This window comes from Dermacentor silvarum, chromosome 11 (genome assembly GCF_013339745.2).
Source record: "Dermacentor silvarum isolate Dsil-2018 chromosome 11, BIME_Dsil_1.4, whole genome shotgun sequence".
Lineage (NCBI taxonomy): Eukaryota > Metazoa > Arthropoda > Arachnida > Ixodida > Ixodidae > Dermacentor > Dermacentor silvarum.
Window position 1 is genome coordinate 52259611 of NC_051164.1, and position 15595 is coordinate 52275205.

Consider the following 15595-nt stretch of genomic DNA (forward strand, 5'->3'; position numbering starts at 1 on the left):
AGTTTTGCGGTGCTGAGGATTGGATGCGATTCCGAAAACATCAACCATTCAAAGTATCATCTTATAATCGCATGTACATTGCAAAACGAATGCATTTCCCTGTGATGTCCATGCAGTTACCGTTGTCTCGCACTATCCGGCTAGCACGTATTTCAATCTTATCACTCCACCTGATACTCTGCCACGTTCAACTGCGTTTTCCTATCCCTTGGCAAATTCAGTGCTAGGAATTGAGCCTGCGAACGTTCAATTTGCATTCCCTTATCGAGGTAAGCAAGCTTAGTAGGTCTCGTCGAGAAATTACCGAGTGCTATACCTGTAAATTCAACCTAAGACTAAAGCTCGATACGTGAGCGGAATCGTAAATACTATTCATCATCGGCTGCTGCTGTTTCAAACTATCATGGTAGTCACACGATGCGCACACTGACTACCGCTGTGGCAAACGCGCATTTAAGCGACGACAATAGTTCGCCGAAGCCACGTGACCGGAACTTTGTCGAATCTCAGTCCTAACCGACGACACAGTTTGTCGCAGCCACGTGACCGGAACTCTGTCGAATCTGAATCGCGTTCTCAAGAGGGAAGTGAGAGCGTCCCACAATGCTTTGAGCTTGTAGCGCGCGGCGCTCTAAATGAACCGAGCGAATGCGTTTTGGGGTCTCTATCTCGACTATAGCCGAACGTAAAGCGCGCCACTAGAGCGCTCTCGGAGCGCTCGAAAGTGACCAGCCGAGTGTATGCCGTAACCAGCACGCAGAGAAGGCAGAAACCGAGGGATCGAAATAATCGTTGCTGCTGCTCCCGGCTCTCCATCAAACCCAAGCAATAAGTGTGGCATCGGTGTGGGGAGGAGCGGGAGGGGGGGGGGGGGGACGGAAGAAGGGAGGGGATTGCAGGCTTCGGAGAATGACGGTAAACACACAGTCATCGATCGAAACCGCACCAGGGTACAAAAAAAAAAAAGAAATCAACCTCAGAACTTTCTTTTTCCCCGACCGACACGAGGGGTATGCGACAGCGGCGATTGATAAAACAAAGAACGGGTACTGACACAGCAAATAAAGAAAACCAAACGAAAGAAAGAACACGAGTAAACTTCGAGGGCTCATCGAAAATTCGATTGGGCGCGCGGGGCCCCGTCCGGTGCAGGACGTAGAAAATAGCTCTCGCTTGGCTTGCGCTCGACATTCGAACGCGCTCCCATCATGCATGTACGAACCGGAGAGAAAGAGCGAAATTAGGAAAGGGGGGTCATGCCACGCTCTCGAAGATCGTTGTTCATCCGTCGCTGTGCGGGCGGTTCATTCATCAGGCGAAATGGGCGCAGTCGTGTAACACCGGCGCGAGACGCGCATTCGAAACTGCGATGTATCGCCGGTGTCCGGTGTCTGTCCCCCCCTCCCGCTTCACCATACGCTTTTTCCTCTTACTCGACGTACTCCTCTCCTACGCCATTTTTGCTCCGCCTGAGGAGTTCACACAGCTGCTCCGTTCTGTTACACGCGGATTGCTGCGGAGTGATTGAGGCATACAGTACCTCGGCTACTCCATTTGCGTGTCCCTAAATTTGTCGGAGGAATGGGTCCTGGAACACTGGCCGACACCGTCCTCGGCACAGAAGGCTTTGAAAGCGTTGTTGCGCTTGTTGCGGAGAACTGGTCTTAGAGACAGACTTTAAGCAGTGCCGTATTCTCCTTTCCCTTTTCTCTTTCTTTTTTTTTGTTTTTTGCTCTTATTTTCTTTTTTTTTGTAACATCGCTTTCCTATTATCTTTTATTCCCCTTACCCCCTTTCCCCAGCTCAGGGTAGCCAGCCGGTCTGAGAACTGGCTAACCTCCCCGTCTTTCCGTCTACTCCTTCTCTCTTCTCCTCCTTCAATCTGTGTATGTTGTACAGCAAAATATTTAAAGAAGAACGATATTATAATAACTGTAAATCAAATGACAATGAAACTAATAACTATAGAGGTGGGCGAATATCGGCTTTTGGGAGTGCGAATTGAATACGAATAGTAGATATCGAATACCGAATTAAATACCCAATAGTCAAACCCAGACGCATATGTTTACAGCAGGAATAACTATTTCGGTTCAGTTGGGCGCTACATGATGGCTGCTGCAAGAAAGACAGTGTCAAAAGATCTGGCGCCGTATTCCCCCCCAAAAAATTTCTTATGATAGCATTTTTCGTAAGAGAAAGTTGCAGCCAATTCTGGTGCTGGACATATCATTAGTGAAGGTGATCCACCAATCGCGAAAAGCACTTGCGAGTGAAAAGCTTTGTGAATAGCAGCCCTGCTTTCTACACAAGGTCACTAACTGTCATAAAAAAAAACGCACGTATAGCCTCGCCACATATTTAGAGCCTGGTCGCACAGAACCTTTTCAAGAAAGAATGGCTGCTGTATGACTAGCTTACCAAATGTGTTAAATGATATGTTGCCGTAAAGAACAAAAAAAATTCAGATGCTGTAGACCAAGAGTAAAAAAATAAGAAGCTACTGAAATACTTGTGTGCCGTAAACGCATGCAACCGGGCCTGTTGTAATGAAAGAACCACTGGTGGTAGCGTAAAAGATAAAACTGCTACATGACTTAACATCCTAAAGCATTAAGCTTTATCTCGGTCAGTGAGAGACTAACAAGCAAAAACCATGGTTGTCATGTAAGCTTCCTCCGCGAAGCCAAAGCCAAAGCCTGCATTACCCATTTTGTATCCGCGTTGCTTCGAAAACTCTCGTCGTTGTTTCACTTGTGATAAGTCGTGATACTTTGTTTTGCAGACATGGAACAGTAGCAACACCTTAACAGTAGGCTGGGGGGGGGGGGGGGGGATATTTGTTTAATTTCGAGTATTCGAAAATACTGAACGGTTCCTTTTCGAATATGAATTGGAAAAGGTAGCATGTGATACTCGATTCATATTCGAAATTTCGTATATACACCCACCCGTAATAACGGTAATGCTGCAACGGAGAGTGGATTTGACGTCTGTCGATACTGCTAACTGTACGATATAGAACTCTTTGTAGTCCTGCCCTATTGGTGCAAAGATTCCTTCAAGTACTAAATGTGTATGATAAGTTCAAATAAGCAACTCAATTTGAATTTCATCCACTCTAGAGTGTATAAGTGCGCCGTTTCATACATAATTGCACAGGGCAACTTTTAACAAACGTGCCGATCTAACTCCGTGTCTACTAAACATTATTTTACCTTATGCTTATTTTACCTTAACATTGCCTTATGCTGCAGCTCCTTTTTTTTTCTTTTATGATGCTGCGAAGCGTGTACACCCAATCCGTCATCTCAGGACATTCCAGTGAAATTGTCGCTTTTTGTTTATTCGCGTTACGACGAGGTCACGAGAACACTACAATTTCCAGCATGCCAGTTTGAGTAGCGGCCACTGCGCAGAGCACGTGGTGTTTCGAGACAGAGCGTAAGTTGAAGTCTTCGTCATCATGGCCGGCGGCAGCCCCATGGTCAAAATCATCATCAGCAGCAGCATATTTCCAAGTGCCCTGCAGTTGAAAGGCTTCTTCTGGAGGTCTCTAATTACTCACGAACTACGTACAAACGTGCCGCGGTCTTGCGCGAACCTCTTCTCCTTCAGTTGGCAAACGCTGCCAGCCGCGTGCGTTATGGGCAGTTAGAGCGCGCAATATTGACGGAGTTCGCTTATCGCGTTCGTTTACGCTAGACGACCAGACGACGACGCCCGTCCCCTTGCGGGTTACGCGACCGTCTCCATTCGGAACGACGAGTCCTAATGGACGTCTATAAAGTACATGTTACGCGAAAAAAAAAAAAAAAACGACGGTCGATACATTCGTTAGATGGAAATGTAAGAAGAAACGACCTTCCTCGTGTACGTTGTGATAAATATGTCCCCCCACGAAAAAATCGACCCGCGCAGGCGTAACACTGTTTCGCCAGTGTCGATGTCGCTGCCGCACGCTTGCAAGTTCTCGTCGTATAGACCTCCCTCGCCCACTCTCCCTCTCCTTGTGAGATGACACTGTCCGATGTCGCGGTTGCCGACTGCACGGCAACCGCGTCATGGCAACGCCTTGCACTGGTGGTCCTCGATTCGCGTTCGAGTTTAAATTGATGACAACGTTGCCACCACACGCAAACAACCGAGTCGCACACAGTGTTATAGTTCGAAATTGGACTCATCTGAGCCGGAGGTAACAGTTTTGCAGGGCAGACGTTCTGTTGAGAAAAACGTTGCCAAGATATATCGAACCATCGCAAATGTGGGCAGACGGTGCGGATAACTTTCTTCGCGACCACCTTGCTACCTGGATGACGCAATGCCGTTACTCAACACTCTCGTAGCTGTCGATCTGATTTGGACAGGGGTTCCTTCGAGATGGATTCGCGTGTGTGCGCGGGCGATCTCCGAAAATCGATGCGCTTGATGACTGGGGAAGTGGTACGAGCCGTCATGCTTTGACGTTTCGTTGCTAAGGCAGTTTGGCACGTGCCTATCAAAGCTGAGTGTCGCAGTATAGCCAATGTGTTTTGTGCCCGAATTCTTCTCGTTACGGGGGTGCGCGTAGTCGCTTTCGTTTCATACTTATCTTGATTTACTTCCCTGTAAATGTCGTACTGCATCATTTTCTGGGAGCATAGAGCCTCTATTTACAACAGTGCTTCGGGGCTTTGTTCTAGGAACCACTTTATTTTTTCCCCCTTTCTTATTTTCTGCTTTCTTTCATCGCCGAGTTGGTCACATTTGTTGCCGAAAGGCTTGTAAAAATTTCGCTAATATTTTCAGTAATCTACACTTTCCCGACCGAGGACGACCTGAACCAGCCCTCATAAAAACCCGCAAAACACGTGTTTCTGCGCCACTCCAAATCTTTTGATGATGCTTCACTGCGCGTGCCTGTTTTTTCTTGTTATGTGAAGAAGTCTTTGCAGGGCGCAACGCGAAGGTCGTATTTTAGAGCCACCGAAGGCAAACTGTGGAGCTTTAATGAAAACCCTTGTAGCAATGACTTGGGTACAGGAATCGCACCTCTGGGCCAATTTTCTAAGCAAGATTAGAGCTCACACTTATGCAAGCACATTAGAGCTCCAATGACTAATGCTGTTAAGCCGGACTCCGATGGCAGAGATTGCCAATGAAATGCGTTGGTCTCTGTTTAGATCCCCGGACCAAGATTTCGACTGCAAAGTATTAAATAACAATCACTAGCATGGCACTTAGCCGCCTTGCCGAGTATAGTCGGCGCGGAAGTTACCTTACCTGGAACTCAACTAGGAACCACTTGGTGGAAAACAGCGTGCAGCCCTGCAGTAACGGGGGCAAACGACACCGATGGCTCGGAGCAGCCTCCTACTAGGACTGTTATTCAATTGCTACTGAACGTACTACTGCGGTTATTATGTTTAGAGAGCGTCATTGAGTCATATGTCTAATTTATATTGTATCCTCTGAACTGTTTGAGGAGGGTGTTGAATGCGAAAGATCTCTGAAAAGTGAAGGCAAGTTTTGTGTATTTTAGGAAGGAGGCTTGGGGTACTTAGTTGGCACTCTATATGGCTACGGTCCTTGAAGGATGGGAAGGCCCATATTTGCGATGTAAAAGGGAGGAAGGTCACTGACCTTTTGTAGCATCTTGTCGACGATGCCTTCGAGCGAGGTCTCCTGCACATCCAGTAGGAGCACGGCTTGAATGAGGAACTGATCAACGTCCATGGATGCCCTCACTTCGGCGCCGAAGTCCTTCATGGGGAGTCGCTGGAGGAGAACCACGAGCCCAAGGCACAGGGAACCAAGAGAGCAGGGCACAGGCATACGGGTTAGAAGTTTGAAAGCGAGGGACGTAACAAAATACTACTCACACGTCACAAATTTCTTTAGTGCGATTTCAATTTTTTTACCTGCTCTTTTATGACATGGCTAAGTAATGAGATGTTTTGCCGCCAAGATACGGCGCTATAACAACGAAATTGCAGAAACCAGAGTCTGTGATATGAACTAATCAAAGTGAAATTCGAAGCTGCTACGAAAGTTTCGATGCTTACTTTGAACGGTTACCAACAGCATCTCTGGTTTCTCAGTTTGGGGTAATAATATGTCGGTTTTTTTTATCATTATGCACTGAACTTGGCGTTAGGTTAGGGTTCGCGTGACTCAACGAACTTGTTGTATTGTGTGGTTAAACGATTGCACTACTCTTCTAACATTTAGAAGCTGGTTTGACAAGGGGGAAAAGGAAAAGAAAAGCAAAGCAGGAACATGTCATAGCAACAAATGATCTCCGAAGCATGAGCAGTTTTCGTTTGAAATGTCGGTAGTAAGAAAATGTCAGGTATAGTGGAAGAACTAAGACAAGGACAAATGTCACTAGAGATCGCTAGTATGACTCTTGAGTGCCGACAGGAATGTTATTCTGCATTGGGTAAGGCGGACGGGGTAGTAAAGTAGTGATCAGTGATGATGATGACAAGAAAGAAGTGAGTATGTGCAAGTTCACCACGCTGCGGCATTCCCAAAGCCTCGTGTCAAGTCCGGCGACTCACAAAAAGGCTAGAGCTGCATGCCCTTATAATCAAGAGTGCGTCAGGGCAATGCCGACATCTCTGCCTTTTTGTAAATTAATTCGTGTATCTCCCTCTCTGCGTGCACACGTGACAGATCATTCTATGCCACTAGCCTGGTACGGTGAAAATAAAGCATCCACCGAATCCCGTTTCTTGAAGTAACATTTCAGCTAACTGTGAAAGCATGCCGGTGAAAGAAGTGCAGTAGAATCTCGGTAGGCGGAAATTTCTTAAACGGAATGGCCGTTTAAACTGAACAACTGGCTCAAAACTGATTGATTTTTGTATTTGAGTTGATCGCATAACAATCACAAAGCATGCATCGCGAGGTTAGATAACTTTCCCAATTTGTTATACGGCATGGATTGAGAACCAGGTTCCAGAAAGAAGGCCGGACAAACAGCGGGCCGTTAAATCACGACGCTAACCCAGACTTTCCTTACTGTCGCAATTAATAAATATGCCTTTCTAATAAGTTTCTGTAGCACGAGAGTCACATTGAAGACGACAACGGCTACAATGATGAAAAGAACAATAATGACAGACTGACATCACTGTCGAACAAGTTGACGGCAACTCTTCTTGCTTCGAATTACGTGCTTCGGTCATTGGAGAGTATTGACCTGGCCGCAAGCATGTCACCGTTTGCGGGATACAGCAGTTATCGAAATGAAGCTTTTTAAATTAATGCACGTGGCCAACTTCGATTTCCATATTCCAGTGAAACGCATAAATGCTTCTATGAGACAACCGATGGAGCGATATGAATGAAATTTAATTCTTGCACTTGAGATTAAAGAAAAATTATAATGGCTCTAGGAAGCATAATTAAATTTTTTTTCGAAGTTGTGAGAAATGATCATTCCTTGCGTATTAACGTGAAGAAACGAGCCACCGTTTGAGATTCGTCCGGCGGTCCCATTTATTACAGCGTTCTTAAGAGGAAGCTATAGCTCTGGAGCTCCTATCTAAACACTTGGTAGCAGAGTTCGATGCAGTAGACTAGCTACTGGCCGCCGAATTCATTCAAACACCGGAGAAACCTGCTGTGGGATTTGTTTTAACAGGCGTGTCTTAAATGCTTGTAGCGCTTTTGCTCGCGCGATCCAAATGCAATGATGATTTATCAAATTTTCTTCAAAATGGCTGCATCTGCCAATTCTGTGAATTCTTTTGTACAGAGTTCACCCCCATCTGGAGTTGCCGATCGCTGCTGGAGAATTGCGAAATTTCAAGAAAACGATACTATCATGTTTACAACTTTGCATCTAATCAATAAACATTATATCACAATTGTGTAAACAGCGCCTAATAACACATTAGAAGAGGACAAAAATGTATGCATTGCACAACGCTCTCTTTGGTATAGTACTAATTTGTGACTAGGAACCCTGCGAACATTTCACGAAAATTTCACGTAAACTGTGAATTCATATATCAATTTTTTTCCTCTTTATGTTCTATAACAGGTGCATGTGACAGAACTGCGATATCTGCAGTGTTAGAGGTTGGTAAGCTTCGTGCTTAACTTTTAACTCACCAATTTCCGATAATTTCTTGGGAGAATTCCAGGCTCCGAATAAAAATTATACTAACTAGTTGCTAAAATTATCTTTATCTACAAAATGCAACAAACTTGATAGAATTTTATCTCGTGGGTGTCTCATAAAAAAGGGCATTTCTGAGTTTTATAAATTTATTTGAATAGAGAAATCGCAGTTAGCTTCAAGCTAAAGCTTACTCTTATGAACCTTTACCAGGCTTCCATAAATGTACTTAAGCAGTCTCTTAAAGGTGATAAAAATTAGCTCATGCTCATCGAGGGTTCCAGTGTTGCGGAATGGGCGCTCCCATTCCATTCAAATTGCATTCCGGAGAATTAGAATTTGCCGCAATTCCATTCCTTTCAATTTCTCGGAATGAAAGAACTTAGCCCATTCCCACTGAGGGAATGGCCGGGCAGTTCAATTCCATTCCTGTAATTCCTCAACGTAGGAAAGGCATCTTGATAATTTTATCGAGTTACCGATGAACGCACGATAAAGCTGGTGTTATCAGACGCGTTAAGAACTGCAAAAAAAAAAACTTGGAGGACGTTTAAGCTTCGCCTTTAAGAGTAGAACGTGATAGCGTTATCGGGACCCGTTCGCATCGTTCGCATACGGCAAGTAGGCTTCATTCACTGCAACACTGAACGTGGGAAAGCCAGCTTATAAAGACCAAGCTTACACCGATTCCCTTAAAGTCAACTTCACTTTAAAACTGAAATGCATTGCTGGAACGACGTTTTTTCAGGGGCAATATAAGTGGTCTTACATTAAAATGTGAAGGCCCTAGCACCTTTTTTTGTTATTTTATTAATTGTTTGCTATTGCCCCGACGCGCCCAGGTCTGTTAGAAATCCTGGAAAAGGGGTTTGTGTTCGACTTTCCTCGTAGCAGAATTAGGTTTTATTGTACATTCAAATTACAATCCGACGTCGATTAGTAAACAATCCGACGGCGAATCCGACGCCGAATGGTAAAGTCGTACTTTACCATTTTCCTGACGGATTGCACTGTGAGAAATTCAATTTTTGTTCACCAAAACCTTGCACCACGTGGAGGGCCTGCGCGGTCGATGTGGTTTGGATTATTTTCTCCGCCACCCTCGATCACACGCCGGTAGCCGACGCCGGATTTTCTGCGACACGGGGCCCTAAACGCCATCGCGTTAATACGGAAAACATGTTACGAAGGTCGAGGGATAGTAGCAGGGTGACATATCTCGCGCAGTATAACCACCCTACAAATTACCATAATGGCAGTTATCCCGCTATCAACAGTATTTTACATGATCAGCATGTTTTAATGGCTTGTGATGTTTTAATATTGTTTAAGCTTAAAGTGTTAATGCTAAAATGACGACATAGCGTATTTTTATGCTGACAAAAGTATAGTCTTCAAGAAGACCTTATATTCAATAAGCAGTTTTGTCACGCATCTGGAGCTGTCGTGAATATGAAGGAAACTAAGATTTGGTTAATGGGGAACAGAGCCCTCCAGATCTGCTGGCATTAGTTGGAACAGTGCACCGCTCGAGCACCTTGTCGTGCCTTTGCATCATATACGGAACAGTGGGCCGCACTGCTCGTCAGCACTCACGCATGTCAAGCGCGCCTCGCAAGCATGGATGGGCTGAGGAGAACTTTCTGGTGTTCGCCTGTGCGCAGGTATGCAATGTCTTCCTCGTCGCGAAGCTTGTATGTACCGCGCTTGTATTCAGCCAAGCCATTTTAAAAATGCTGCTTTATTATTAAATTCGAGGCTCAGGCTCTGACTCACTAATGTATGAACGTGGGCTGGTTGGTTCTTCGGCATATTTTGACAAAGAATAGCGCGCAGACGAAAAAGCGCTCTATTTTCGAAAAAGACATATAATTCTATTCCCATTCCATTCCTCCAAGCGTTGTCGCCATTCCATTCCCATTCCATTCGGGGGTCGCGAGAATGTGGAATGATTCCGGAGTCATTCCAATTCCGGAGTGGTAACTCCGCAACACTGGAGGGTTCTGTGATATTTGTTTCTTTTTTGTACGTGAAGAACATGTCGTCTCGTCTGAGTGAACAAATTTACCTGCACGCTTGACCGCAAAAAAAAAAAAAAAGAAATATGGGATGGAATGTCAGGAACATAATATATTTCTTTATACGAAAACAACCCGGGGATAAAACGTATGGTGGATCGCACAATACTGTCAAGGAACGAGTTCTCGAGAAAATGCGGAAATCGTTTATAGGAGAACAAATGCAACAACAAAGGGGGGTTTACTGTGCACCATGCTAACGCGTCCCTTTCGGACGTTCAAGTAATAAAGATTTGAATTAAATACAAGCGCACCCGTACTTTGTTATGAAACAAACGATAAATAAAGAGGAGGGAGAAATATAAGCGAATATATGTTGCCTCTCCGGAAATGAGACACCTGCAGTTGGGGTGCTTCCAGACGAACAAACGGACAAACAAAACAAACTGCCTGAATTGGTCGTTCATTTGGCGACGTGCTTTCACATCAGTCCCTTAAGGAATCGACAGAGAGTCCAGTGAAAAATGATATCCCTTCACACGCCTCCCTTCAGTGTGAGCGTATAGTTGTTTCAATGTATACACACTGCGTTTTTCACGAGCAAATTGCGCTGTTTTTTTTTTTTCGAAAAGAAGAAATTCAGCACACTCATCTGTAATCTCAGCAACAATGTGTTCATCTCCATGACGTTACTCGTGTACATACTTGGGGAAACAGACGCGCGAATTCCGTAGAGAATTCCTTTCTTCGATTCTACAGATGCAGCGGAACGTACAGAGAATCGACATTCCGAGAGAGAGTATATACATATTTCTTTTTTTTTTCAGTACCTGTGCTGCCGTGTTTGCAATGTATCGTAAAATTTTAAATCAATTTTGTGCATCCGACGGGCGCGACAAGTAATAATGATTTTTAAAAAATAGTAATAAACGAAGCAAACCAAAGGACGCAGGGAGAAGAACAACTGCAGCTAGGCCTAAGCGGAGGACGGAGGCATTCCCTCGCTCGCAAAGTTGACCTCGATGACGGCGTTCAATCGCGAGACGTGCGAGCACGCCGTCCTTGTCAGCGCGGATAGCGCGTAAAAACACGCGCCATTTGTTGCGCAACCTAACTTAGGGCAGCGCGCAGTCGCGTCACGGCTTATCGTCGGCCGATTCGCATTCGCACGTTTGGCGACATCGGCAACTGGGGCCGAAAGGATGTGGACGAAAACAAAGAAGAGAGAGAGAGGTAGAAGGAAACATTGGGAAGGAGGAAAACCGGGGGAGGTGGAGGGGGGGGGGGGGCATCACGCGCCGTAGCTGCGAGCCCATTTCATTCGTGAGCAAATCGATTCAGGAAGAAGGACGACCTATCGCGCGTACACCTCTCCGTCGAGCATTCAAACAAAAGTTCGTCTCTCAAGCCGTTGCCCGAAAACAATCAACGGAGAAAGTAGGTCACATGCGTCAGCGAAGCGAAAGCGCGGCGAGAGCCTGGTTTATTTGGCGGGTTTTTGGGTAGGGAGGGGGGGGGGGGGGGCACGAGGAGTGTTGGGAGGGGGGTTGGAGCTGAAGGACGCAACGAACGTTTTTTGCAGCAGCACAAACTTCCACGCTTACGCACGAGCAACAGAGAAGCTCCGAGAGCGCGCTTGCACCGACGCACCCAACCACCGCTGTTAAAACTAAACGAACGGATCCGCCTCTCGACAGCACGATCAAAATACGCACGATCATTCTAGAAACGTTACTCTTCGAGTATTACTCGTACCGTATAGGCCGGCGTCGGCGTCGAGACATCGGAGAACGCATGTGGCGCGACTCCTCCTTTATAAGAGGGCAGCCCCATGCGCCCGTTCAAAACGCGAGATCCCGTCGTTATGGCGCAAGACACTCTCACGCAATCTCTTATTTCTCCCCCCTGTGAAAGATAGAAAGAAAGGAAAAATGAAAGAATAAAAAGAAAGAAGCGGGTCGATCTTTTTTTCCTGACAAACTCGTTCCGCCTCTCGAAGGATTTACGCGACAGCGGTGCTCATGATTCAGCTCCGTTATTACACAGTCGAGCGAAGCGTGCGACTGCACTACACTCATATATACATGTGTGTAACGGTCTTCCGTCTAAAGATGCGAGCGCACGCCGACCTACAGAGACGTCGCACAAAGACGAACAAAGACAAAGCGTGGCACGACAGGCTCGTCATAGAGCCATGAGCGCCGGAAATGTCTCGTGCCGAGACAACAAACAGTTTCCCCCTCCCACTTCCCTCTTTCCTTTTCGCCCAGGCGTCCGCTCGGTTTCCCCTCATTTTCCCCTCCGTGAAGCTGCATCTTCCATACCCGGCGCTTCCCCCGTCAGCGTTTCTGTATCCCTCGCTTCGTCGCTTATTATTGCGTTCCACAGTCCAAGCACCTTTTCCTAACAACCGCTTCGCCGCTCGATCGCCGTAAAAACGTTAAACCCAGCCCGCCCCGACGCTCGGCTCGCGCTCGTATTCTCCAACGGAGTCGATAGTGCAAAACGATCGCCCCGCTCCGACTGAAGCAAAACGGCAGCGGATGGTGAAACGAGCCTCGTTTTTTTTTCCTTATCTATTCGAAGGACGCGAGCTTAGGGGCCTCTACTTTGCGCCGGTGTTGTCGACGACGACGGGGCTGACGAGGACAAGGACGACGGCGATGACGACGACGACAAAGTGAGATTCGCCTCGACGCGAGCTCTCGACACCTCTTCCGAAGCCACACCGGGCTCCCCCTCCTCATCCCAGCGCCAGCTGAGGACAAAACAAGCGCCGTCGTCGTTCCCACCGGTTGGAGGCCCGCTCGCCCGACGGAACGACCGCTGACTGTCCTCGCTGTTATTCGCCTCCGGCGAGGATGACGGACACTCGGCGACGAGCACGAGGACGATGTCGGCCTCGCATATTCTCTGGCTGCGTCGCCCGTATATCGTTCCGCGTTCCCCCCTAGCACTTTCCCCACAATGTTTTAGACAAGCCGCCTATCTAAGCGGATAACGTCAACGCGGTTCCGAACTAAGCCGTTCCGCACTAAGGATACTACGCTACGTGAATCATGCCGAACGAAACATCCTCCTTCACGCCCCCCCCCCCCCCTCTCTCCTCCCCTTTTCCCCACCGAAACCTTGTGCGACCTCGGAGGCCCCTTGTCCGGCCTTCTCTCTCATTTTTTCCCCTTCACCTTCGCCGTGGAGGGGTGATCGCGATGCGGAGCAGTTTTAAGGGACCGTGGGGAATCGGTAGAGCTCGGGAGAAGTAGCCGTCCCAAAGCGGACGTGCAGACACGGAATATCGTATCCTGTCCTTGCCGTCACAATCATATCCGAGATTTACTCGTCCAGTTTTCCTTAGCGCGCACGAGAGAGGAGCGAGATGCAGCTGGGACCGAGGGAGGAGGGAAGCGAGCAGACGAGAAAAAAAATTCAGAAGAGAGAGAGAGAGAAAGAAGCGTGAACGAGAAATGGAAGGCGCGCGGGACAGACCGCCACTTACCTCAAACTTGGCGAACATGAGGGACACCTCATCTCCGTCGTCTGCAAGTGGTCCCGGAGGAGGCAGCACGGAAGATTCGTGAAAGAGAAAGAAACGGGACAAGGGGAAACAAGGAACAATGGTTCAGGACGGATTCTCCATCCTTTTTTCCCTTTTTTTATCATCTCTCGCAGAAACGGAGCAGAGGGGGGCGGGAGACCGAGCGAGCAGAGTGTGGGAGGGGGGCTGCTACAGGCTGCACACATGCGCGCAGCCGCTGTGCGGGGGCCCTCTCTGTCGAGCCGAGGCAAAAGACGAAAATACGGGCCACACGGTAGAAAAGGTGTGCGCTCGCTTACCGTAGGCGATGTGCCATTCGTCGTTTTGGTAGACCCATTGGAAGTGTCTCACCGGGTTTCGCTTGGCCGTCTCGCCGCTCACGTACTGTCGCAGAGAGCCCCTGAAGGAGCCCCGGACACGGCGGACGCTCATGGTGGCTTCCCGGCCTCCGCCAGCGACCGGCATCCTCCCCGGGCGCAACCCCCTTCCGAGCGACGCCGGAGGCAGCCCTCAATCGATGCGACCCCGAGCGCCCCGTCGCACGCGCCGGCAGCGCCAGCATTCGGCGCCTCCCTGGCTCCTCTCTTGCTTGTTTCGCCTTCTCGGCGCTGGCCCCGAGTCGATGCAGGACCAGTGACGCCACCCAGGACCTCCGAAGAACGTCCTGGGAAGAGCCAGAGGCTCGAAAACGGGAAAGGGGAAGGAGCGAAGTAGGTGGCGCTCGCTTCGATAGCGTGACGACCGCTCAATAGACGCGGGCCTCTGAAAGTGTGTGCGAGAACTTGTAATGATGCAACCGAGTTTGCGAACGCTAGATACGCAAACTCCATTTCAAAGCTAGATGTACCCTCCCTTCCAGACTTTTTTTCGCCTACCACGTGTGCCTTTGTCCCTCACGCCAAGGAGGCATACTTGACATAACGACCCCGTCATTCTGCCAGATCACGTGACATCGTTATTGGCAACCGGCTCTCTTAGGACGTGCAATGGCCGTCGCTGGCCATCCAGACCCGCGCGCACCACCCCACTCCACACCATTCATCTTTTACGGCCAGAAATGGAAATGAAGGAGGAAAAACATTGAAGGTCCGCGCATCGGGAGGTGGACATCGAGACCACAGGCGAGAGAGGTCAGAACACTCGCCAAGTTAGTGTAGTTCATGGTAAAACCAACAGCGCGGCAAAGATGAGCAAGAACTTGAACGACACAACACAAGTGCTCAGCTATCTACATATGTATTACAGAAAGTGTAATAACGTGTACAGCGTAGTTCACACGCTGGAAGCAGAACACATGCGCCTACGTGTAGTGTAAGATGAAAGAAAAAGAAAAAAAAGAAAGTTATGCGGATCCAACGCACATTTTGGAATCTGTGCGGAGTAAAACTTTCTGAAAGTGGGTAATCAAATGCTATAAGTTTGCCCATTTCATTCCTGCGTCTTCGGCGCAAAGGAAACTGGAGCGCACGCGTGTGTTTTCGCGCACACTTGCTACGTAATTCGATCATCTCAAAGCGCGAGTTGTCGTTGGCGTTATGGAAGCATACATTCGATTGTGGCCTAATGGTTAGGCCATTGGGTTGCCTTGCTGGGGGACGGCAACTCGATGAGTGACTGAGGATCGAGCTCACCGTCGGGCGCGTAATTTTTTTTTAAGTATGAGCTATTCAGCAAGATAGCAGCGACACCCAGCAGCCGTGGTCGAGAGAATCCGTGAGCGTTCGCAAAGGAAAGTTCGCTTTAATAAACGCGGAATAAACGCGGCCTAACAGTAGCCGAGCGCGATAAACTCCACGAATGCTGTGTAAAGTACCCTGATCCCGATTTGGCTAAGGAATACGTAAATCATTTATAAATTGCTACAGGCGGAGTGAACAGAAAGCAGCAAGCAGAAGAAAAGCGTATGCTGTCGAAATTTTTTTTTAAACAGTC

The 15595-nt window shown here is 47.8% G+C and overlaps 2 protein-coding genes across 2 annotated transcripts in view; one reads left to right on the top strand and one right to left on the bottom strand.

The window, feature by feature from the left end:
* The window catches only part of LOC119433941 (solute carrier family 4 member 11), an 86612-nt gene extending 72485 nt beyond the window's left edge, over positions 1–14127 (bottom strand). The window contains exons 1-3 of the mRNA XM_037701230.2: positions 13963–14127; positions 13625–13665; positions 5623–5757 (exon numbers count right to left, since the gene is read on the bottom strand). Of these exons, the coding sequence (XP_037557158.2) occupies positions 5623–5757; positions 13625–13665; positions 13963–14095 (309 nt within the window). The 5' untranslated portion in view covers positions 14096–14127. The remainder of the gene's footprint in view (positions 1–5622; positions 5758–13624; positions 13666–13962) is intronic.
* The window catches only part of LOC119433412 (ran-binding protein 3-like), a 150768-nt gene that overhangs the window by 61319 nt on the left and 73854 nt on the right, over positions 1–15595 (top strand). The window lies entirely within an intron of this gene.